The sequence below is a fragment of the Vicia villosa genome, linkage group LG5 (assembly GCF_029867415.1).
Source record: "Vicia villosa cultivar HV-30 ecotype Madison, WI linkage group LG5, Vvil1.0, whole genome shotgun sequence".
Classification (NCBI taxonomy): Eukaryota; Viridiplantae; Streptophyta; class Magnoliopsida; order Fabales; family Fabaceae; genus Vicia; species Vicia villosa.
Window position 1 is genome coordinate 145,238,489 of NC_081184.1, and position 24,229 is coordinate 145,262,717.

At 31.3% G+C, this 24,229-nt stretch overlaps 1 protein-coding gene across 1 annotated transcript; it reads left to right on the forward strand.

Moving 5' to 3' along the window:
* The first annotated feature begins 9,380 nt into the window (after window positions 1-9,380).
* Window positions 9,381-12,368, forward strand: LOC131605666 (tRNA-specific adenosine deaminase TAD2-like). Its single transcript, XM_058877998.1, has 5 exons — window positions 9,381-9,435; window positions 11,295-11,332; window positions 11,827-11,986; window positions 12,062-12,158; window positions 12,278-12,368. Exons 3-5 carry the CDS (start codon window positions 11,845-11,847, stop codon window positions 12,366-12,368), a joined length of 330 nt encoding a protein of 109 aa, XP_058733981.1. The 5' UTR covers window positions 9,381-9,435; window positions 11,295-11,332; window positions 11,827-11,844.
* The last annotated feature ends 11,861 nt before the right edge of the window (window positions 12,369-24,229 follow it).

Here is a 24,229-nt window from a genome sequence, read left to right on the forward strand (position 1 = left end):
TCTTTTGGTTGCTACAGTGTGCAACTTCTGATACTCCATTTAGAAATGCAGATTTCTCCTTGAAAACCCATCTGACGCTGATGGTTTTCTTCTCCTTTGGAAGCTTAGTTAACTTCCAAGTCTTGTTTCCTTCTAAAGCCTCAAGTTCTTCTTTTATGGCATTCAGCCAGCCTTTCTTCTCGAGTGCTTCTTCAATACCCAATAGTTCAGAATCTCCTTCTGATTCTGGAACCATATCTCCTTCTGGATTTTCTTCGGAAGTTTGATTACCACCAGAAGTTCCACCTTTGTTAACTTCTGGGTCTTGTTCAAAACCACCACCTTTAGAAGTTGGATCGCCTTCAGAAGCTCTGCCTTCAGAAGTTCCAACTTCATAATCTTTTCTTTCAGAATCATGACCACCGTCAGAAGCTGGACTACCTTCAGAAGCTCCGCCTTCAGAAGTTCCATCTTCAACGTCATGATTAACACCAGAAACATGGCCACCACCAGATTCTTGATCATTATCAAAATCTGGATCAGAATCAGATTCACCATCTGACTCATCTTCAGAGTCTCCAGAAGATTCTTCATCTTCTGACTCTAACTCTTCTTCAGAACTTTCAAGTTCTGACTCATCTTCAGAAGCAGAATCTTCTTCAGATTCTGACTCATCTTCTGATTCTCCTTCAGACTCAGAATCACCTTCAGATTCTGACTTGTCTTCAGCTTCAGAGTCATCTTCTAACTCTGACTCATCTTCAGAAACCTCAGATTCTGACTCTTCTCCAGAATCTTCAAAGTCATCTTCTGATTCTGAATCATATAAAAATACTCCTTCAGAATATTCAGAGTTATTTTCTTCCCCTTCAGAAGCAGAAAACGACAAACTCACAGGTTCCTCATCAGATTCATAAGCCATTAATAGCACAAGTTCATCATCAGAATCTCCTCTAGCTATTTTTGCTTCTTCTTTGTTTGACCAACAATCTTTAGCAAAGTGGCCAAACCTATTACAACAGTAACACTGAACCATTATCTTGTCATACTTCTCCTTTCCCTTCTGATGTTTTTCCTCATCAGAATAGAAGACTTCTGACTTCTGCGACCTACCATGTTTTTTCAGCTTCTGGTCCTTCTTGACAAAAGAAGCCTTCAGAGCCTGCTCAACTTCCCTCTCAGAAGTTCTTTCAGTCAGACGCAACTCTTGCGCCTCTAGACTACTTTGCAGCTCTTCTATTCTCATGGTGTCCAGATCTTTAGAATGTTCAATGGCTACAACAATGTAATCAAATAGAAGAGTCAATGATCTCAATACCTTCTTTATGATTACTTGTTCAGAAAGGGTTTCTCCACAAGACTTCATCTCATTAGTGATCAAAATCACTCTAGAGATATACTCAGAGACTTTCTCATTGTTCTTCATGTTGAGATTTTCATATTTCTTTCTTCGGGATTGAAGCTTCACCTTCTTCACTGATACGTCACCACCGTAACACCTGACCAGTATATCCCATGCCTCCTTTGACGTCATAGAATCAGCAATCTTCTCAAACACATTCACATCCACACACTGATGGATGAAGAACAACACCTTTTGATCTCTCTTCTTTGTTTCTCTCTACGCTTCTCTTTGTTCTTCCGTTGCATCCGCTGCAACCGGAACATATCCTCTAGTGACAAGATCTAGAACATCTTGAGCACCAAATAATACACGCATTTGAATCATCCATCTATTCCATTTTTTACCATCAAGAACTGGAAGTTTGGTATTCAAGTTGCTTCCACTCATCTTTAAACTTGTGCAGACAAAAACAGATTTCACTCACACTCACACAGTGTTTCCCAACCCATAAACAACCAAGAAAAAAATGTGATTCATCACAACTTTGTTTCCTAGAAACAAAATCAATCATACAGTCACACAAACTCATGTTCACTCGTGTTTCCCTGTGTTTGGAACCGGAGCTCTAGATACCAATTGTTGGTGCACAAAAAATAAAGATGATGACAAAGAGAATAACGACGCAAAGATTAATGAGAGAGAATAAAATTGTTGATCGTTGATAAATGATAGCTACTACAAGGCTATTTATACAAAAGAAAAATTGCCACCTAAGCCCTAACAGACTAAACTTAGTGAACAAGTTTAGGGCACAAACAGTACAGTACTACAAAATACTAAAGTACCCTTACTACTAAACAGCTAAGCTAATGGGACCCAGAAGATAACATCTTCTGGTCAACACTATCTTCTGAGTAACCATCAGAAGATCAGCTCACATCAGAACTTCTTATGCTCATCTTCTGAATATTGAATTACTCTTCAATACTCCGCATATTCATTTGTAAATTTAATGGTTAGGTTAGTTGTTTTGATTGGATGACTTCCATTTTTTGTTTGGGCCGGATGACTCAGATTTATGGTTTTATCTTGGTAGTAATATATTTGTTCTTAAAAAAATCCAAGAGTTTAAATCTATTCCAAATATGGAGTGTATGGTTGTATTCAAACAAATTCTCGTGTTAATGGTGAATTTTGAGGAAGTTAAATGGAAACATGTATATAGAGAAGAAAATAGGTGTGCGGATACTTTAGCTAAATTTGGAGCTACAAGTCGGGAAAGGTAGTCCTTTGAAGAATGTATGCCGAACTTGATTAGGCAGTTGGTTGTTTATGATATTTCTAGCTCCCCTGTTAGTAGGAGCATTCGGTTGTAGTTTTTGTGGCTTAGATTTTTATAAGAATTATCTTGGTTGATTTGTTTTCATTTTCTTATGTCCCAAGGTATCAATGAATATGTTGCTGAGGACGACGGCGTAAGTAAAAAATTTCAAGAGGATGATTCACGTGATGAGGATGAAGTAGGTGAAGAACTTCACGAGGATGACATAGGTGATGAACTTTAAGAGGGCGACATAGATGATGAAGAGAATGATGGAGATGAAGATGAGTTCGACAAAATTAAATGAGTTAGATGTTGTTTTATGCTCGTGCTTAAGCATTAAACTTAAAGAAACTATGTATTTTTATTTTATTTTACTAGACTAATACTTCTAAGTGTTAAACTTATAATATTAAGTAATGTTAGACATTTTGTGTCTATTGTATGTACATATTTGAGTTAATATTTAAAATTACGTATTTGAGTTAATGCTTAAACATTAAACTTAAAGAAACTTAAAGTACATGCAATTTATTTTTGGTGCAATTCTTATTTTTATTGTTTATTTTAAGAAATATATAAAACTAAAAGCCAAAGGCATATTTCACAATATAAATATATTTTTCATTCATTGAACATAAAGTTACATTAAACATTTAAAATAGTTGACTCAAATTACATTCATCGATTCCCCCCTTTTGTTACATACACCTAAAAAATAGAACAAAGTAAACCAAAGAACAGATAACAACTAGGATGAGAAACTTCATCATTTTTGTTACGCTCTCAATCTTCTTCTTCATCTTCTCAGTCTTTTTTAGCATAACTCTTTCCCGATTTTTTTCTAAATTCTTTCACAAAATCGTTGCAAAATTGCCTCCAGTAATCTATCATCACGTTACACCTATTGCACATATCATCATCTTTTGCAAAAATTGCACTTCTATCATTTACACCAAACAGTTCATCATCCGGGTGAAATAATTCACAATCTTCTTCTTTCTGTTAAAAAATAATTTTCATAGAAAGTTTAACATAATGAATTGATTTAGTATACCAAATGGAGAGAAAAATAATGGAACCTATTAGAGAACTACCCAACAAAAATTTACTTCCAATTTTTTTTTTTCTTTTTTGGATTTGTACTAGACATTGAGACTAACAACTTCATAGAAATCTCATGCCCACACTTTGGAGTGATTCTTCCATTTAAATGCACAACGCTTGAGTTTGAACTAATTACTATTTTCTTTCTCAACCGAACAAATATTCTGGCGCGATAAGGGTTGGAGTTTGAAAGTCCAACATCGGTTAGATTTGTAGTTTTAGGGTATTGAACGAAGAAGGGAGAAAAACTGATGAAATAAAGGTGAATTTTTAAGGATTTAAGATTTGAGGGAGGAAAATGTCATTAGAAAAAATTAGCCTAAATTAATTTCCGACTAATCAAATTTTAAATGCTAAGTGTTTTAAATTTAAATGTAAGATAAAAAATGCAACATGTTAATGTCCCATTAATTATTTTGATGATTGAGTTTAAAGAGAAATCAAAACAAAAGAATCTTCAAAAGAAAAAAGAGTGAGAAAATTTGTGGTTTTTTCATGAGATTTTCAAAAGGAATCTAAATGGCTAGAATAAAAATAGATACTAACCCATAAAAATGTTTCATTTTATTATCATGAAACAATTCAACCAGTAAATAAATGTGAATTATTGAGTTGGTTAATTAATTTTACTTAATAGATATGACTAAAATCATAGCCATATCATTATATTTTGTTAATGGTGAGTGAGATGATATACTCTCAATGTTTTGAGTTTTGTTGATCGTGATTCGTAAAGGTTTATTCTATGAGTTATATTAATGTGATGCATGCTTAGTGATGAAATTCTGCTGAGATGACACCCTAAGTGAAGCTGAACATACGATGACAGGTGTAGGTGAATGTTTTATTTAATTGAATGTGTTACAAAACATGTGTTTTTGATGATGAGTATCATCCTAAATGTGAATATGTGATCCATACTTGATTTATTTTATAATTTGATGCGTGGGAAATCTAGGGAGTTAAATAGAAACCTCGTGCTTTAACTCCTTAAATTTAACTTCACTACCAAATGGGCTATCTCTTTCTAAGTTACGCATTTCAATATTGTCATGTTCCTCGATTAACTTAGAATTCAATTTAAATAGTTACTTGTAGGCTAAAGTTGTTACCTCACAATCTTCTTCATCTGAGACCTTCAGGGAAACATGTTCATCTTTTTTGTTGGATTTAATACTCAACATCAAGGATAAAGCTTTGAAGATTCTTCATCCAACAACAAAGATGAACATTTTTCCTTTATGTAGAGTTCTTTATCCAATAAAGAAGATGAAGAAATCAACATCAAAGATTTATCCTTGATGTTGATATTGGACAAAGAGGTTGATTCTTCAAGATTTATCCTTGATGTTGAGCCTTCAATGATATTGATTGTTAAAACTTCTTTCTCATTTATTCTTTCGAGTATTACCATGGATAATACTTCTTTTCTTCTTTATATATTCTTCTTGATGACACTTCTCCATTATTAGACGATGGATTCTCTGATGACCGTTGGTGTACCGAGATTATTCTTTCAAATGAAATTGTCGGAGTTGACTTTTATCTCCTTATTCTTCAAAAGAGATCTTTGATGAAGTTACTCAAGTTTCTTATAGGAGATCTTCATATTTTAACAGTTGAATCAACTTGCTGAGTTTCTCGATGATTTCTTACTTCTTGGAGTTTCCTTGAAATTTATAAACATTCCCTCTCTTGATTTAAGGATTAGATAAGGTTTTTTATTTGATTTATTAACTCTTAGATATGTTTTAGTGACAAACGTTCTTACATGGCTTCTAATATTTTTAAAGGTTGAACATCATATGTGAAAGTAGCATTCACATTCATGTGATGTTTCAACTTCTTCACTCTGTGTATTCATTCCCTATTGTTCGATGCTTGGAGAGATTCCATAGATCATTTCATGAGTGTCTCATATTTCCTAGGAGGAATTATAATTTAGGACATAAAGGAATTGATTTTCACTTAAAGGTATAGTAAAAAAAAATAGCTTTAAAATCTAATTCAAACTTTCTCTTGTCATCTTTGGTCCAAAAGAAGTCAGGTTTATCTGTTACTTGACCAATAACACAAAGAGTAGGAATAAACTAATCATAGATTATCATTTCTCACAATTCTAGACTAATATTTTAAGTGAAATTTTTAATTCTAGCTTTCTATAATTCAAACCTTACACCATTAAAACGTGGAGATGTGTTTATTAAAGTCCTCTTGTTAAAATAAGTTGTAGAAAAACAATGATTTTAAATAAAATTTTCTAACGCTACTTGTTAGACAAGTGACTCCATACACAAGAGGGGAGAGGAAAATTAAGGAGATTTGAAAAACAATGATTTAAAATAAAATCATTTGTAAAAATAGAATTTAAAAATATTTTGAAAACAAACGAGTAAATAAGCAACGAAAAACAAGAGGAAAGAAAATTCCCAAAAAGTAAAAGAGATAAGGGAAAGAGAATAACACTAGAGAGCTATAAACTTTAGAGATTTTACAAGGATATGCCCACGACCAGACAAAATCTAACTAACAATAAACAAGGCTTATAGTTGTTATCCTCCAAACTCAACATAGATTTTTCATGGGTAGATCTCAAAAAAGATTCCGTTTTGAGTTGGCTATCCTCCAAACTAAATCAAGGTTTTATACAAGCTGACCACGGCCCGAGTTTAGATTTTATACAAAATGATCTCAAACCAACTGAGCTTGTGCTAGGTTGAACTCATGAACCAAGTGAGATTTTATCGGACTGATCTCGAACTGATAGAGCTTTTAATCAAACTAATCTCAAGAACCTTTGTGGAGATTTTAGTGGTTGTTCTTCACGTATCAAAAAAGAGCTTTTCTTCTTGGAGAAACTTGTGAACCAAACAAAAATTTCCTAGGACAATCCCCCAAACAAAACAAGAACATTTTCTGGTTTAGCTCATAACAAAATATAACTTCCTACAGAAGAAATACATACTCAATGGATGATTATAATTCTGGTAAATTACAATTTTACCCTCACCCATAACAAAGATCCTCACTTATACTCAAGAATACTCTTGAAGCACTATGACTAAAATACATGTGATAAAATGAGAGATTTAGTAAAAATGATTAGAGAAATGAAAGTGAGATCGAATTTCATTTAGACTTGATCAAGCAAAACATGATCTATAAGGTTAATGATCTTATCGATTATTTTGTTCGAAAAAAGCTTCCAATAAACCAGACACTCTACTAGTAAACTAGTTATGCTATAAAAACATTTTTAGGTGGTTTAACAAAATATGAGAGACTTCTCAAATATTTTTAGTGTGTGTGATTTTGCCATAGTACTTCCAAAAACATCCTTTGTGTCTTTACAAGAAACTAGTCACTTAGACGGACACGACCAGACAAGCTTTCCCACTTCTTCTCTTTCACAACTCTGAAGCTTCAAGTATTGACATCATTATCTTTTTCTTTAGCATCACACAAAAACCTTGAATTTTTTTAATGATTCTTAAGATATCTTCATGTTAATTACTAGCATATGATAGTTGAAAGGTCAAACCATCAGTGACCCTAGAAACAGAAGTCTTCACTAGAATGTTGTTGGACCACATTGTTGACTTCAAAGAGATGTCTTGGTCTTTAAAAGCATATTGAAAAGGATAGCTTGATTTAGAAGGATAGTTTGATCAATTATCTTGTCCATCTTTGATTGCTTAAGCTATATTCAACAGATACTGATTTTATTGGATATCGTTTGATCTTGAGTGTTGACATCATCTAAATTAAAGAGGTACTCAGTTAACTTGCAACTTTGCTATCCATAAACTTTATCACCTTTGATTATCTTGAGAATACATGCAAGCACATATATCCACACTAATTATCATTTTCTTTCTCAAGTGAACAAAGATACTGACGCGACGAGGTTTGAAGTTTGAAGGTCTAATACTGTTGAAAAAACATTGCTATGTGTACATCACTTTTTACACCTAATACATACACCGTATACAGTACTGTTAACCGTATTTATACGGTGAACAATCTTTTTTATTAAAAATATATATATTTTAAAATTTATTTTACAACACAAATATAAGGTTGTGTCATTAACCAAGTTCACAATTGTATTAACCACAAAAATATATGTGATTAACCAATTATTTTTCTTATAATTCATTAATCGCTTTCACTATTTTATTAACCAATAAAATATATACTATTAATCTTATTTTGGAACTAAATTATAAATGTATTAACCAACTTTTATACTTTAATAATCAATTTTATTTTACTATTTATTTTTTTTTATGTTTGAGAACTCATTAACCAAATTATAAACTGTATTAAACAACTTTATATATAATATTAATATAAGTCTGAAATATATATTTTTTATGTTAGAATATATTAACCAAAATTTTAACTATATTGATCAAATTTTAATATTTTATTAATCAAAATAATATAAAAATACTGTTTTCATATTTGTGAACAGTGTATAATGTATTAATACATTGATTTAATGTATAACACTAGTGCAAAATGAACAATATAATTTTAAAATTTACACCCAATATACTAAAAACGGGTGTAAATAAGAAATACGGTGGCACTTTTGTAAATAAAGTGTAAATTTATGATTGATCATGTGAAAATATACACCCGATTTTTTAAAAACGGGTGTAAATTAAAAATATTATTATATTTAAATTTCAATTACTCCCGTTAAATTAAAAATCGGGTGTAAATTTAAATTGACTTAAAAAAATATTTATTTTTATAACTCAAAATATTATTCTTAATAACTAGTTAAGTGAATATTGTGAATATTATGAATAATTTCAATACAAGATTGATTTGAGAACGTTTAGTTTGGCGCTTTCTACGCCCAAAGCAATGCCACTCTTGATCTTTGAATCATTCTTCACTATCTCTCTAAAACCTAACTGTTCAAAATCCACTCTCTCATTCCAACAATGAAAATCGAATGTGTGTAAACGCGGTTTCTGTTAGATCCAGATTCATGGGGATTTGCTTCAGCATTGAAGAAAAACACGTTTCCCATTCCGATTCTAAACCTAAACCCTCAACCCTAGCTTCGCCGTCGCCGTCGCCATCTCTCCTCCCATCTCCGGCCATCGGACCTCCATTAAAGAAACAAACTCTGTTTTCATGATCTCGTCAATCGGTCTTTCATCTGAATCATAGGGTGAGTGCCTTACTTTCATAAAATTCTGAAAATTGAAAAGAATCAATTTTGTTGAAACCATTACTTGTTCATCGATTGTTATTATTAAATTGGATTTTTCTATGTTTTGGTATGGGGACAGATTGGAGTTAAAATTGGCATCAATTCAGTTTATACATTAGCAGTTTGGTTAAGCTACTCATCTTGTAACAGTTCGGTGTTAGTGTTATCGAACCGGTGAACTGGTTCAAAGAACCACTTTGGTTAGGTTAGGGATGAAATGAACCAGAACCGGATTGGATTTGTTGAACTGTAAACCAATGTGGTAGTAGTGAGTTAAATCGATATAGGATAATATTTGATATAATTGTTGTATATGCAGAACATCAGCCTCTAGAACAAGATAAAATTTTCCCCTGAACCATTGTTCTCGGCATCATTGTTTTCCTAATAAACCAGCTTAAGATGACTTCTCCAGACACTCTTGTATTCATGGAACTTGCAATACAGCAGGTAACATTCTTAAGACCACTTTGTATTCGCCAATCATTTCCGCATGATGCATCTAGTTAGGCTGTGTTTTCATGAGTAATAAACTCAATTGATACATTTCATAACTTAACAATATAATGTAGTGGATTATGGGGTTTCTTTAACTACTGATTTTCTTAACTATTAAATTTAAAATAATGGAAGGTGCTTATTGTGAGTGGAGAAATTGCATGGCATATTTTTGCTAAGTATTGGTTTTGCTTTCCATTTATGAACCATGTAGTCTAGGTTCTAGTGTGTGTTTTCATGCCTTTTATTTGATAGAATTGAATTTCATTTATTTCATGACCATGTTACAGGAAAAGTTAGCTATGGATGCCCTTGAAGTACCTGTTGGGTAAGCTGCCTTTGCAATTTCAAAATGCTTGAATGCCACTAGAAGTATAACTTGTCATTGATTGATGTTGTTAAGATTAGAAAGTGTTAGGATAGTGTAATGACCACTAATCAACGTTGATCCCTGATGCTAGATGTTTGCATCCGGTCATGGAAATGCATTCTATATGGCAGTGTTGTTAAATATCGGTTATATCGCCGATATACCGGTTTTTCATATCGGAACTTGCCTATCCGATACGATATCCGATATTCCGTTTCAATTTTGCGACGCTCCGCATTTCGGCCGTTTTCTAGTATACCGGTATACCGGTTTTGAAGTTCATATCAGAATTTATATTTTTCTGATATTTTTTTAATAAGTTATATTAAAAAATAATTGAAATATTGAATGTGAAGAGGTGGAAGGAAAAAGTAGGCTACGAAGAGGTGGAGAGGTGGCAAGTAATAATTAGTAAGTAGGCTGTGAAGTGTGAAGAGGTGCAGACTAATCAAGTGAAAATGTGAAGAGGTAAAGTAATATTCCCTCCGTCTCAAAATTGCAAAGAGGACACCTATTGTGAGACGCAGGGAGTAATAAAGTGGAGAGCTGTATGGATATTAACATAATCTTGGTAGTCTCGAAAATAGAAGTGAATGTGAAGAGGTATATTAATTGGTGTGATTATATATAGGACTAATAGGAGTCATAGTCCATCACCATAAATTTCTCTTCACTATTTTCTTTCTTCACATTCATTCTTCTTGGTCATTCATCTCGTCCAGATAATTCCTATTTCTTTTCTGTTTTCTTCTCAATTTTGTTTTTTGGTTTCATTTCTTCTAGTTTGCTCAAACTAGTTTCTTTTCATTCCATTCCATTGGGTTCTCTGTTAGTAAGTCCTTAAACCCTCAGTTTTTATACATTTGTCATAGTATGGAAAGTGGCGGATAAGCATCAAAACTTTTTTAATAATTGTTTATGTTAGTTGCTTTTATATGTGTTTCATGTTTTATTTTATATATAAATATTTATTTTAACCGCCTTTATGGTTTCTGCTATTTGCCCGTTACGATATCCGATATTTCTCATATCGGGTTTTTGGTGATCCGATATTTTCCGCGATCCGATATTAACAACACTGCTATATGGTAACTCAGTTTGCAATTAGATGGTTGATATCAGAAATTATTTTATCATTTAGGGATGTAGTAGTACTTTTCGTGGAAAGCGTGACACTTGTTAAACGTGTTATGTTTCATATTTGTTCATATTTGTTCTGTTTGTAAATTGTGTATTTCATTTTCCTTCATTGATACCTGTTATGTTTCATATTTGTTCTGATTGTAAATTGTGTATTTCATTTTCCTTTTGACACTGGTATTGGATGTTAATTAATTGATTAATGAGATTAGTTTAATTACACGTCTGTAGTCTAGGTTCTAGTGTGTGTTCTCATGCCTTTTATTTTATAGAATTGAATTCCATTTATTTCATGTGACAGGCAAAGTTAGCTATGGATGCCCTTGAAGTACCTGTCGGGTAAGCTACCTTTGCAATTTCAAAATGCTTGAATGCCACCGGAATTAGAACTTGTAATTGATTGCTGTTGTTAATATTAGAAAGTGTTAGATAGTGTAATGGCCAGTATCAACATTGATGCTTGATGCTAGATGTTTGCATCAAGTCATGTAAATGCATTCTATATAGCTTTAATATCTGTTGACAGCTGTGTAATTGTTGAGGATGGCATGGTTATAGCCTCAGGAAGGAATCGAACTACCGAGACACGAAATGTAATCTGATCAGGGTCACTTTTTTGTTTTTATATATGGTCATCTTCATATTTGGAAGCACTTCCTTTAATAATCAATATGCTTTCTAGAACCATGAATTACTTTTGAATTTTATACATTTCTACCTTGGAAGCTAGCTCTTATAAAATTTGGATTTTGGAAGTTTAGTGTTTTAAGATATAGAGACATTAATATTACTGAATAGTTTATTGTTATTATTACTAAATCAATATATTACAGGCTACAAGACATGCCGAAATGGAAGCTATAGACCTGCTTCTAGAACAGTGGCAGAAAAACAGACTTTCGATGACTGAAGTTGCTAAAAAATTCTCAAACTGCAGTCTTTATGTTACTTGTGAACCGTGCAGAATGTGTGCATCTGCTTTATCAAATTTAGGTATGCTCCTTCAAATCATCAATTGTTTATGTATCTGGTCCTTATGCTATCCTTTCTAATTCAATAATTTATCAGGTATAAAGGAAGTGTTTTATGGCTGTTCAAATGATAAATTTGGAGGTTGTGGATCAATACTATCATTGCATTTAAGTGATGCCGTGTCACCTAATAAGTATGCATTTTAACTAAACAACATTTAAGCTTCTCCATATAGCTCTCCACTACATCCTTTATTGTTAATAAATTGGTAATTCTTAAATTTCTTCTCATTAACATTGTTTTTCCACCTAGAAGGGGTTTCAAATGTGCTGGAGGTATAATGGCAAAAGAAGCTGTCCTTCTCTTCCGAACATTCTACGAGCAATTTTCTCCAATTTTGTGATTGGTATATTTTAATATTATGCCTGAAATTATGATTCACTCCAATGCATTTCATTCTATCTATTTCCCCTTTCTATGAATCATTCCTTTTGTTGTCATTCTTGTAAGTAAGTATCTTTGTGTTTTGACTTTTGGCAGGTCCAAGCATTTAAGAAAGTTCAAAGTAAGACTCAAAACTAACAAATCCCACTTTGTTTCATTTTGTTCTCTGCAGCAAACACTACCATAGTATTCTGTACCTTGTGAGCATTGATGGATTGCCTTGTTTCTTTCCAAGCTGATCAAACATCCACTTAGCCACATATTATTTTTAGGATACTTAGGTGATTTTTGTAATCTATACGTGTAAACGGTAATCATTAAATAAACAAACTATGTCAAAGATAAGATAAAATTAGGTAGATTGGTATAAAAATAACAAGTTTTATCATGCCTTTTCACATGATTTAACTACTGTTTTGATGCTTTCTTGTTTCTACTGTTTTGATGACTTCATGCTTCTTTTTTGTTTATGTTCTGTTTACTAAAATTATCAATTTCCCCAAAATTGTACAATAGTGAAAGGGAGGGACGAAGGAGACATCTTTTCTGCAATGCCAGGCAGTGTCTCAGTAAAGTTAGAAATTCTTTAACATCTAACTTTTCTTTTTATTTTTTATCACCATATCCTTCATCTTCCAATATTTTTCCTCTCACCTATTATTTTTCGTTGTTCAAAGACCCCAAGTTATCTGTCATTGATTTGCTTTGTGATGACGAGCTTAATCCCACTCTGGAAAAGTCTCCAACCTGTGAAGATCATGTTTCTTTTTCACTTCAAGGTAAGTCATGTTTTTTACTCATTTTACTCCCTCATGTTTCATATTGCATAATTCATAGGATCACTGAGCTTATTTTATTCCCTCATGTTATATACTCATCAACAGAATGTACCTCCCTTTCGATTACCTTAACATCCTAATAGTAGTATTGTACTCATTATATTAGCTTACATATAATATAAATGAAAAGTGTTGAATTTCTTGTAATAACACTTTCTTGTGTCTTGCTTTTTGCATACAGAAAACAATTGCTTCTCTAGGGCGTGGTATTTTGGATGAATTCAATGTTACATGCGGAAAGCGGTTGGATTCAATTGGACTAGAGAACACCGAAGCTAACCGTCAAGCATGGCGTAAAATTATATATGAAGAAAGTGTTATGACTTTGTTAAAATATAATTTTTATGTGTATGATTTTATAATACTTGAAATATTATGATTGTACATGATTTTGTATACTTTTTGGTTAATATTAAAAATATTTTGATTTAGTTAAAATATGATTTTTATGTGTATGATTTTATAGTATTTGCAATATTATAATTGAAAATGAAATATAACTAAATGGTGTATATGAAATAGGGTGTAAATAGATATAATTGTTCATTCATAAATGGCGTATTTACACCCGATTTTTATTAAAATAGGGTGTAATTAAAAACATATCTACACCCGATTTTTATTAAAATAGGGTGTAATTAAAAACATAATTAAGCCCAATTACACCCGATTTTTATTAAAATAGAGTGTAATTAAAACGTAATTAAATCCAATTACACCCGATTTTTATTAAAACAGGGTGTAATTAAAACGTAATTAAGCCCATTTACACCCGATTTTTATTAAAACAGGGTGTAATTAAAACGTAATTACGCCCAATTACACCCGATTTTTATTAAAACAGGGTGTAATTAAAAACGTAATTACGCCCAATTACACCCAATTTTTATTAAAACATGGTGTAATTAAAAACGTAATTATGCCCAATTACACCCGATTTTTGTTAAAAATAACAGGTGTAAATTCGTTAGACATTTCTCACCCTGTGGATATACACCCGATTTTTATTAAAAATAATGGGTGTAAATTTAATAAAAAACAGGTGTAAATTAACATTTTGTACTAGTGTAAATAGCATTTTTCTAGTTGAAATTTAGAATTTTGAGATATTGAGTGTGGACGGGGAGAAAACAATGAAATAAAGGTGAATTTATGATCATTTAAGGTTTGAGAAGGCAAATGTCATTAGAAAAAGATTAGCCGAAATTAATTTCTAACTAATCAAATTTAAATGCCAGTATTTTAAATTTAAAATAACAAAAGAAAATATAATGTCGATGTCACGTTAATTTTTTTTTTTGATGATTAAGTTTAATGAGAAAGCAAAACAAGAGAAAGTTATGAGAAATTTTTTGTTTTTTTTATAAGAAGTTTTTCACAAGTGGCCCAAATAATCGAGAAAAAACAAGGTATTATTAACCCATGAAAACATTTCGTTGTCTTATCATGTACTATCATTTCAACCAAGATAATCAATGTGAATTATTGACTTGATTAACTAATTCTATTTAATGGATATGCTAAAACCATAGCCATCCTATTCATGTGATGCATTCATCCTAGACGTTATCATTTTCCATTCTACATAACTAAATGCAACAAAATCAACCTCTCCATGTTGTTTTTTTCCTGGTCAATAAACCTCTCTAGAGTCTATATATTCTCATGCCTCCTCAACCTGTTTGGAATGAGAATACCGTATCTCCATTATTAACACTCATGTTACCCTCTTTTAAGCAAAGAGACGTGCCTTTGTCACCATGTGACAGTGTGTGTACTACTCAAGCAAATTACAGTGCCATCATATAGATGAATAATGACTTACTATATCAATATGCTTTTGTAATTGTTTTTATGTGTCAATTTTTGTTTCTTCTTAATTTATGTCCGAAATTCTGTTTGGTGGGGTTCATTGTTTCAAATCAAATTTTGATTATTGGATTCAATTACTTCAATAAAAATTCTAAATCATTCAGAAGACATAAGACTTGTTTATTTATTTTAAATATAAATTATGGTACTACGGTACATTTTTACTTAAAAAAAAAATCTTACATTGGATATAAAAACTAAGAAAAGTGTTCGAAAAAAAAGTTTTGTTTTATAAATTCGATATCCTCCGTGCGCAATTGTATAAATTAATCTCTTATATTTTATAAGATCAAAATAGAAACTAATTCTCCTTAAGAGATTTAACACTATTCCGTAGGGGTGTTCAAAACCAAAACGACTCAATAGAAAACTGTTAACTGAACCGAATCAAATTGAAACCGCAAAAAATTCATTTGATCAGGATGTATTTAAGCCATTTTTTAATAGAACTGAGGGATTTAGCTTGATTTACGGTTTGTATTCTGCAAAACAAACCAAATTATAATATATTACAAAATCTTACATGCCTATATATATATATATATATATATATATATATATATATATATATATATATATATATATATATATATATATATATATATGTATATATATATATATATATATATATATATATATACATATATATATATACATATATATATATATATATATATATATATATATATATATATATATAAAAGATATTTGTAAGATATTTATTGTATTTTATATATAATCATAAAATTATTTATTTATAAATATTATTATTTGTATTTAAAATAAATTATTAAACTATTTTTTTTCATTTTTAATTTATTGATGTTGATAAGGAAAATATAAAAAAGATTTAATTTATATTACTTTTATATACTTTTATATATAAAAAATTGATGGTAAAAAAGAATAAATTTATAAACTTAAATAAATTTATAATTGTAAAAGGAATTCATTTTTGATCAAATCATATATTATAAACTTGTATTCTTAAAAGTAATTCATTTTTATATAAGAATGAATTTATATAATTTACACAATATAATATTATAAATTTATTTAAGACTAAATTATTTTGAATCTAATTTACGCATCGATTTGGTTTGATTTGGTTCAGTTTTAGTTTTAAATGCCAACTGTATCAAACTGAACAACACATTAGATTCGAACTCAAGACCTCTAATCTAAACCGCATTTATTTGGTTTGATTTGGTTCGGTTTTAGTTTTAAATCTAACCGAACAAAACTAAACTGCACATTAGATTCGAATCCAAGATCACTGGTTAAGCTGAATGAGATTCCCTCCATCTCATTTAAGTGCTTTTGGGTTCAATATGTTTTTATTTATTGAAATTTATGTGGTTTTCATTGTTTTATATGTGTCATACCCCACTTTTTGACCCTAAGATCCCACTTCATTTGCATTAGAGTTTGATCATCATTCATATAACAAAATCATTCATGCATCTTTTGCTAACCAAAGATACAAAAATGTGTTTGCTTGTTTGCTTATTTCACAAGGTATGTGTGATTGATCAAGGGGCTTCGGAAATTAGGGTTTTATGGTTTACAAAGGGACTCAAGATTCACATATGCTCAAGTGATTTCCCTAATCAATATTCAAGATCAAGAATGCTTTAGTTCAAGATCATCAACTTTCAAATCATCTGGTACATAAATTAGGGTTTTGACCTAATTCATTGGAAAGGTTGACTTTTGGTCAAAGCATAATCTTGTGGCTCAAAGCATGATTCAAGGACCTCAAATACTTCATTATATCTCACTCATGTCATTCATTTGGCTAGAGGATCTTGATTAATTGGTATCAGGAAAATTGCATTTTTTTTTTCAATTGGTAAAAGTCAATTGTATAAGATTTATCTTTGACTTTTGGAATTTTTGGTCAACTATGGATTTTTAAGATAAAAAATCATGAAAATATGATTAAGAAATTCATTTTATCAAGCTTAATCAAAAAATCAATCAAAAGTTTCAAAAGAAGAAAGTAGGGTTTTGAAGAAAATTCCAAGTTATGGAAAAAAGTCATGTTCAAGTATCCAGCTTCGAAGACTTGTAACTTCTTCATCAAGCTACCATTTTTCATGCTCCAAAGATCAAATTGTAGATCTCATTTCATACTATTTATTTTCCAAAGGAGATGGATTCCAAAAAATGCATGGATTAAGAGTTATGAATTGATCAAATGGACATCTCAAAGTTGTCTAGCACTTAGAAATTTTTCTAAGTGTTAAGACAAATTTTTCTCCAAAGTTTAAAGGCATTTTTCTCCATGATCCAAGATGAATCTCTTCAAGCAACCAACATGAAAGTTGAAGTATGTAATCTCAACTTTCCAAAAAGTCCAAGAGCATGAAATTACCACACTTGAGCAAGGAGAATCAAATTTGTGAAGATGACACTATGAAGATGTTCTTAAGGTCTATTTTTGTGTTCAACCAAGATGCAAACCTCTTGCCATACCATAATATCTCACTTTACAGGTCCTATAACTTGAAATCATAACATAATTGAGCAATTACATATATCCTTAATGCATTACACAAGGATTAGAGACTTTATCCATCACATAATGCCATTTCGGGATGAGTTTTCAAAAAGTCACATAGCCTTTTTGATAAAGATCAACCTTTTTCAACCATTGTTCATTCAAGATCATACTTTACTTTTAATTAGATTCCATAATCTCTAAAGCTCAGAAGCAACCTCTAAAAGTCAGAGAAGTATGTCAAATCCCTTGAATCGCTCCCTTTCTTCATCATGAAGTAAGCATGCATTTTTGTGCAAACTTGAAACCAAGTGATCAAACCAACATTCCATATGAACTAAGACTAATTTGTGTAAGTTACATGAGCCATTTGCGACCTCTATAAATAGAGAACCAAGCCTCAGAACTGAATACACCAGAATTTGCACAAAAACTCCATTGTTGCAAGCTCTCAAACCATTTCTTCAAATTTCATTCTCCTTGCAAGTTTCTTGCAAACCAATCATCCAAACACCTTTCATACACCATATAGAATCAACTACAACCATTAAATACCAACTGAAACTCCTCCATCAACATCTCCTAAACTCACTTTTCTAGCTCTATAACTTGACTTGGGCAGAAGAATTGAGGCATTGTCCAAGCAAAGTGAGCATTGCAATAGTTCATAGGACTTGCCTAAAGCTGCAGGGATCATCACATCATCTCCAGAAGTGCTCTAACTCCATATTCAATTTGCACTTCAAAGGTAAGTTCTCTTCACTTTGAACTTCATGTTAGGAGTACCATTTTAAACAATTCTCAATATTATCATGTTTGCCTTGATATGAGGATTAAAACCCCAAATATATTTTTCATTAATTATTGCTACTCGTCATTTAATTTTGTTTTGAATATTTAGGTTTCTTAAGGTTTTATAAGAAATTAGAGAGTAATAGTTGACATAAATTTATGTTATTTACATGGTTGAATTCGTGTTGAAATTTTGGACAACTTTGATGTTTGTATCATTGCAAATGGCTAAGAAATGAGAGAGTTCGAATTTCTGAAAAAATAGAAGCTTGAGGTTGAAGATGAAGTTCATAAATTTTGAATTTTGGTCATTGTTTTAAATATAATGTGATGGGTGCGTTTCAAACAATGGATGTATCACCACCTCAGTGGTTAAAACGCGCGCCTATCACCTTTGAATTTGGGGTTCGAATCCCCCTCGCCCAAGACTTTTATGCTTTTTTTTCATTTTATGTATTTTTGGCCTGGTTTAAATATAATTGAATGAAGGTGTGTTGTTACCACCTATGGCGCGCTGGCCCAGTGGTATAACTTTGACATGGCTGTGACCTGAGTTCAACATCGTTGGCAGCCAAACCTTATTTTTATCACTAGTTTCTTTTACTTTTTTTCCCAATTTTCTTTTAATCCTTTCACCAAGCAATTTAATTTATTTTGACCTAATTTTTTGTACACTCTCTATTCATTCCCTTGACTTTGAGAACATATTAAAAATCTCAAAAAATTTATTTATTTTATCACTTTTATATAATCCAAAACTAGTACTTTTTCATAGATTTTTAAGGGCCTTTTGTGAAATACTTTTAATTGATTCCTTTACCTAATTAGTTACTTATGCCTATGTGATCATAATATGCTTGAGTTGAAATTCATTTGAAGTTGATAACATGATTCAAATATTTTTCCACCTAGGGTTTAGTATACTTTTAAATGAATGAACTTTGTTTGAACACTAAAACCCTAATTTTAATCAATGAATTATCTCTTTGACTTTGATGCAACATCTTGTTAATATTCACTTGTTCCTCAATGCCATGATCACACCTTGATACCCTTTTTTATACCATGATAAAACCAACCATACTCTTTGAAAATTGAACTTGTGTGATTAAATGTTTACATAAACAAAATGTTTGTCTTCACCATGTTTATATACTTGATACTTATTGATTTTAATCCCTCTTGATTGAGGTTCATCATTCTCCATTTTGATTGATCATACTTTATTCACTTGTGTACATACTTGGTTGATCCACATGCTTTTAACACACACTTTATATATACTTTTTGGCTTGATATTCGTTGTTGATTAACCATACATCCATAAAAGTATTTATCCATGTAATCATATACATTCACACTCATATATACTTGATATGATTGACATTTAGGTATGTTCTCTCTTTTATTCATAACCCTTATACTTGAGATTTCTTGTATACATTATTACCTTTGTTTATACTTAACATACTTTGACTTTAATCATAATACATGTCTCATATCTCATACGATATTACTTGAGATTCTTACCATTGATGCTTGCTATTATTGCTTGATTCCTCATTGATTTTGCTTGTGTCACCAAATCCAAAGGAATTGTATAATATTGACTAAAATTGTCAAGGTATTGACCTCTTTTCCTCTTCTTTACTTTGTGCTTTGTATTATTCAAGCTTAGCACTCCCTCTTTTTAAATATTGCTTTGTATTGTTAAAGCTTAGTCATTTTTAAAAACAACCATACTTTGTATTGTTAAGGCTTACAATCCCACCCCTTGCCTTGCATTTTTAAATCCTGGTTCCTTTTAAAAACTTGATGTGTATTGTTAAAGCTCAGTATTTCAAAACCTTGCTTTGTATTCTTAAAGCTTAGCAACCAAAAACCCCCATTTAAAAAAACTTGCTTTGTATTCTTAAATCTTAGCATTTTAAAAAACTGCTTTGTATTGTTAAAGCTTAGCATCCAAAAATATTTTTTGCCACTTTGCCTCTTTATTTTCCTTTTGAGGGGAACTATAAATGCTTTGACTTTCCTATAACACAAAAGGGGTATGTATGCACAAGATGCAGTTTCTTGTCGAGCATAATAAAACTCTTTTCTCACCATCCCACTCTATTTCACAAAACAAAACCATAGCAATAAACAATAATATATTTTCAAAAGGTTCGTGTAGAGTAGTACAGATGTGAGGGGTGCTAATACCGTCCCCTTGCATAACCGATCCCCATACCTAAGATCGATGTTTTGTTTTATTAGTTTTTATTTGAAAAACTTCTTTGGGTTTTATTTCGCTCTTTTTCCCATTTCCTTTGAAAACAATAAAGCGCGGTGATGACTTTCACTAAAATACGAGTTGAGTCAATCCAATGGACTCGGTCTCAATTTCTCACCGCTACAACATGGGCTCTATTTTTAGAGTATGTAATTCACATTAACTTTTTATCCAAAAAAATAAATGTTAATAAGAGAGTATTATTAATAATCTTAAAATATTAATAAATTATGATAGCCTATTTTTGAGATTACTCACGAAGTGCTTATTTGGCTACATAGTGAAAACTTTCCAACTTCATTTTTTAGATCACAAATTAGCATTATTATTTTCTAAAAATTTATAAATAATTATTTTTAAGAGAAATTTTTTATTTTTAAATTGCTTAACACATGTTTTTAAGTCACGAGTTAACATGACCCTCTAAACATATATATGTCCCTTTTGTAAACACAACAAAAATTAATATTTTTAAGCAAAAGAATGGATTTTATGGTAGGGTCGATGGAGAATTTCGAAGGGCTCAATAGTGGTGGGATTTTAGGTGGAGGCATTCCTTCTTGATTTGGAAAGAAGAGCTACTAGTGGAGCTCCTTCGTTCCATTGTAGAAAAGGTTAGGCAAGAGCAGACATATGCTTGGGTTTGACTCCTCGATCTTTTGAAAGGTTTTTTAGTGAGTTCTTTTTACTTAAAGCTTTCATCTTTAGTGGTAGGGGTGGATAGTAGGGTCGGGTGCGAAAAGTGTTGGGTATAGTTTGGTAGAGTTGTGGCCCTTCAATAGTGGTGGTTTTCTCCTAGTAGTTGTTGCAAGATAGACTCTTGACTAGGAAATTTTGGATAGGTGGGGGATTGGGTCTGAGGTTATCCGGGGAGGATGTATGTTTTGTTTAGAGTTTCTAGAGTCTGTGGATCATTTGTTTGTTCACTGTGAGGTAACCTCCTTGATTTGGTATAAAGTGCTTAGGTGGGTGGGGAGACCCCTTTTGTTTGCTTGCTCTATTTTAGGGGTTCATAAGGTTTTTCCAAGGGTTTGGTCAAGGTAAGAAATCTCGCTTAGGTCTACTTTCAAAATGAAATTCAGTGGCCTGAGATATCTGGAAAATGCATAATAAAATTATTTTTTATCAAGAAAGTTCGTCGATTAATCATTGGATGTTTTTGAATAAAATTATTTTTTGTCAAGAAAGTTCGTCGGTTAAGCATGAAAGTGAGTCTATTCTCATGCTTCTATTCCTACTCTCTCCTTGTCATATTGAAATCAATACCCAATCATCTATGTTTGAGATTAGGGTTGAGCTGGATGGTAAACTTTTCTTCTTTGTCCCTTGTAGGTGGTCGTGTTTGCCTTCTTTAAGCTCTTACCTTCTGGTAGTGAGCAACTTCAGCCAGGAGGTGGTCGTGTTTTTCTTTCTTCAAATTTAGTATTTTCTACTTTTGTGTTGGTTTTGTTTGTTGATTTGTTGTGTTTTGTTTCATGGGCATTTATTGATTGTGTTTGTTCTGTTTTCTCCCGACCTTTGTTTTTTGTTAGTTTTGTTGATTCTAAGCAGCACGCATGATTATGTTGTTTCATATACTCTTTCCTTTTTTATATTAATGTATTGATCTAATTTAACATTCAAAAAAATATATCTTTCACACAAAGTTAAACAAAAAAGTGTCACTTTCTCATTACCCATCATCTTCCAAAGATCATCATGAAACTAATTATCATTATTAACTCAACCTCTTCTTTAATAATACAAAGGTTCTTCCACAACAAAGAAGACTTTTGCATGCATCTCTCATTACCTTAAACTACAATTCGTCTTTGTCTCTTCTAACCTTTCACCATTAATTATCGAATAATGATAAATTAAATTAACACATCATTTGCACACCCAAACCACCTCTCTCACGATCTAAGAAAATAGTATTTTAACAAACACAATAAATCTTGCATGATTCCTCACTATCCCCTCTCCCTCCAAGATCCCTTCGTTCTTAATTCTTTTATAAAAAAAATCAATTTTAAAGGCGGCGTAAGTGGGATCTATGAAGATGAAAAGAAAATAAACTAATATATGACAAAATTGATTTAAGTAAAACAAGTATAATATGTATTAATAAATTGTGAAACTCATTTTAAAAATATTTCTTCGATCCTTTTTAGCAGAGTGTGCTTGAAATATTATTTTCACAAATAATCATCAATTGAAAGGTCGGAATATTTAAAATGTGTTGGAGAATTTTTACAATAAACATATTTAGTCACATCTAAAATTAATGTATCATATATAAACCACCTGGTTGTTTACCTGGTTGTTGAGTTTGAATGATTAAATCTCACATGGCTTATGAATGGATAACATGTTAGATTTATAAAAGAGATGATTCATATACCTAAAATAAGTGACACCTCCATCTCTGGTGTCTCGAAAGCATTAGGCATGTTTTAGCTCTCGTCTTTTCCAGACTCCCCAACAAGTGGTATCAGTTCCTTGTTTGGCTTGGTGGAGAATTGTGAGTTAGATTATGTGCTGAATGTTATTATAGAAGATATGAACTCACATTTGAGGAGTACAAGAGAGGTGAGTCATATACATAATGTTTTAACTAATATTTTGGGTGAATATGTGATATCTCTCACTATCTATCTCTCTCTTCTCTCTCTCACTCTCTCTCTCTCTCTCTCTCATGGAGAATTGAGTATGTTATTTCTCCTGGCTTCCCTGAACTCCCCAATAAGTGATACTAGAGCCCTGGTTCAACTTGGTAAGGTAGCAAGCACTGCTACAAATAATACATTTCATAACAGGATTTTCACCTTAGCTGATAAAAAAACGAGGTCAAATGACCTGGAACGCGCCATTTGTATTTGTTAAAATTAAATCTTATACCTCAGTTTTGCGCGAAACCAACATAAAATATTCTTCAGGGTTTGAGCTTTGATTTCCATCTTCTGCAATTTTATGTTTTATTTAGAACAAAAAAAGGCGCCTTTATTTTATAAATCATCTTATCTCTCGGTTTTCTATAAAATTGACATGAAATGTTAATTAATATTTTATTTAGTTAATTGGGTTAAGTATGTTTTTGGTCCCTATAAATATCTCAAATTTTATTTTTAGTCCTATTAAAAAAATGACATATTTTGGTCCCCATAAAATTATTATGTACGTATTTTTAGTCGCTACTGTTAAACCGATGTGTATTTTTGAATGATTATTTTACAGACATGTTTATAACGTTATAAAAAGTTCCTCGAAAAAAAAACTCAAAATTTGATTTCTAAGTCGAGATTTGCATTACTTTTATCATTAACTTTTGAAATTTAAAAAAAATCATATTTAATTCTTCTCATTATTAAAAATTCTATAATTTGGTAAAGAAATATTTTATAATTTTCTAAACACGTATGAAAAAAATAAATAAAAAATTTAAAATTTTAAAGGTAATTATGCAGTTTTCAAAATTTTAAAAAATAGTAGGGACTAAAACTGCATGCGTAAAAATTTTATAGGGACTAAAATATGTCATTTTTTTAATAGGGACTAAAAAT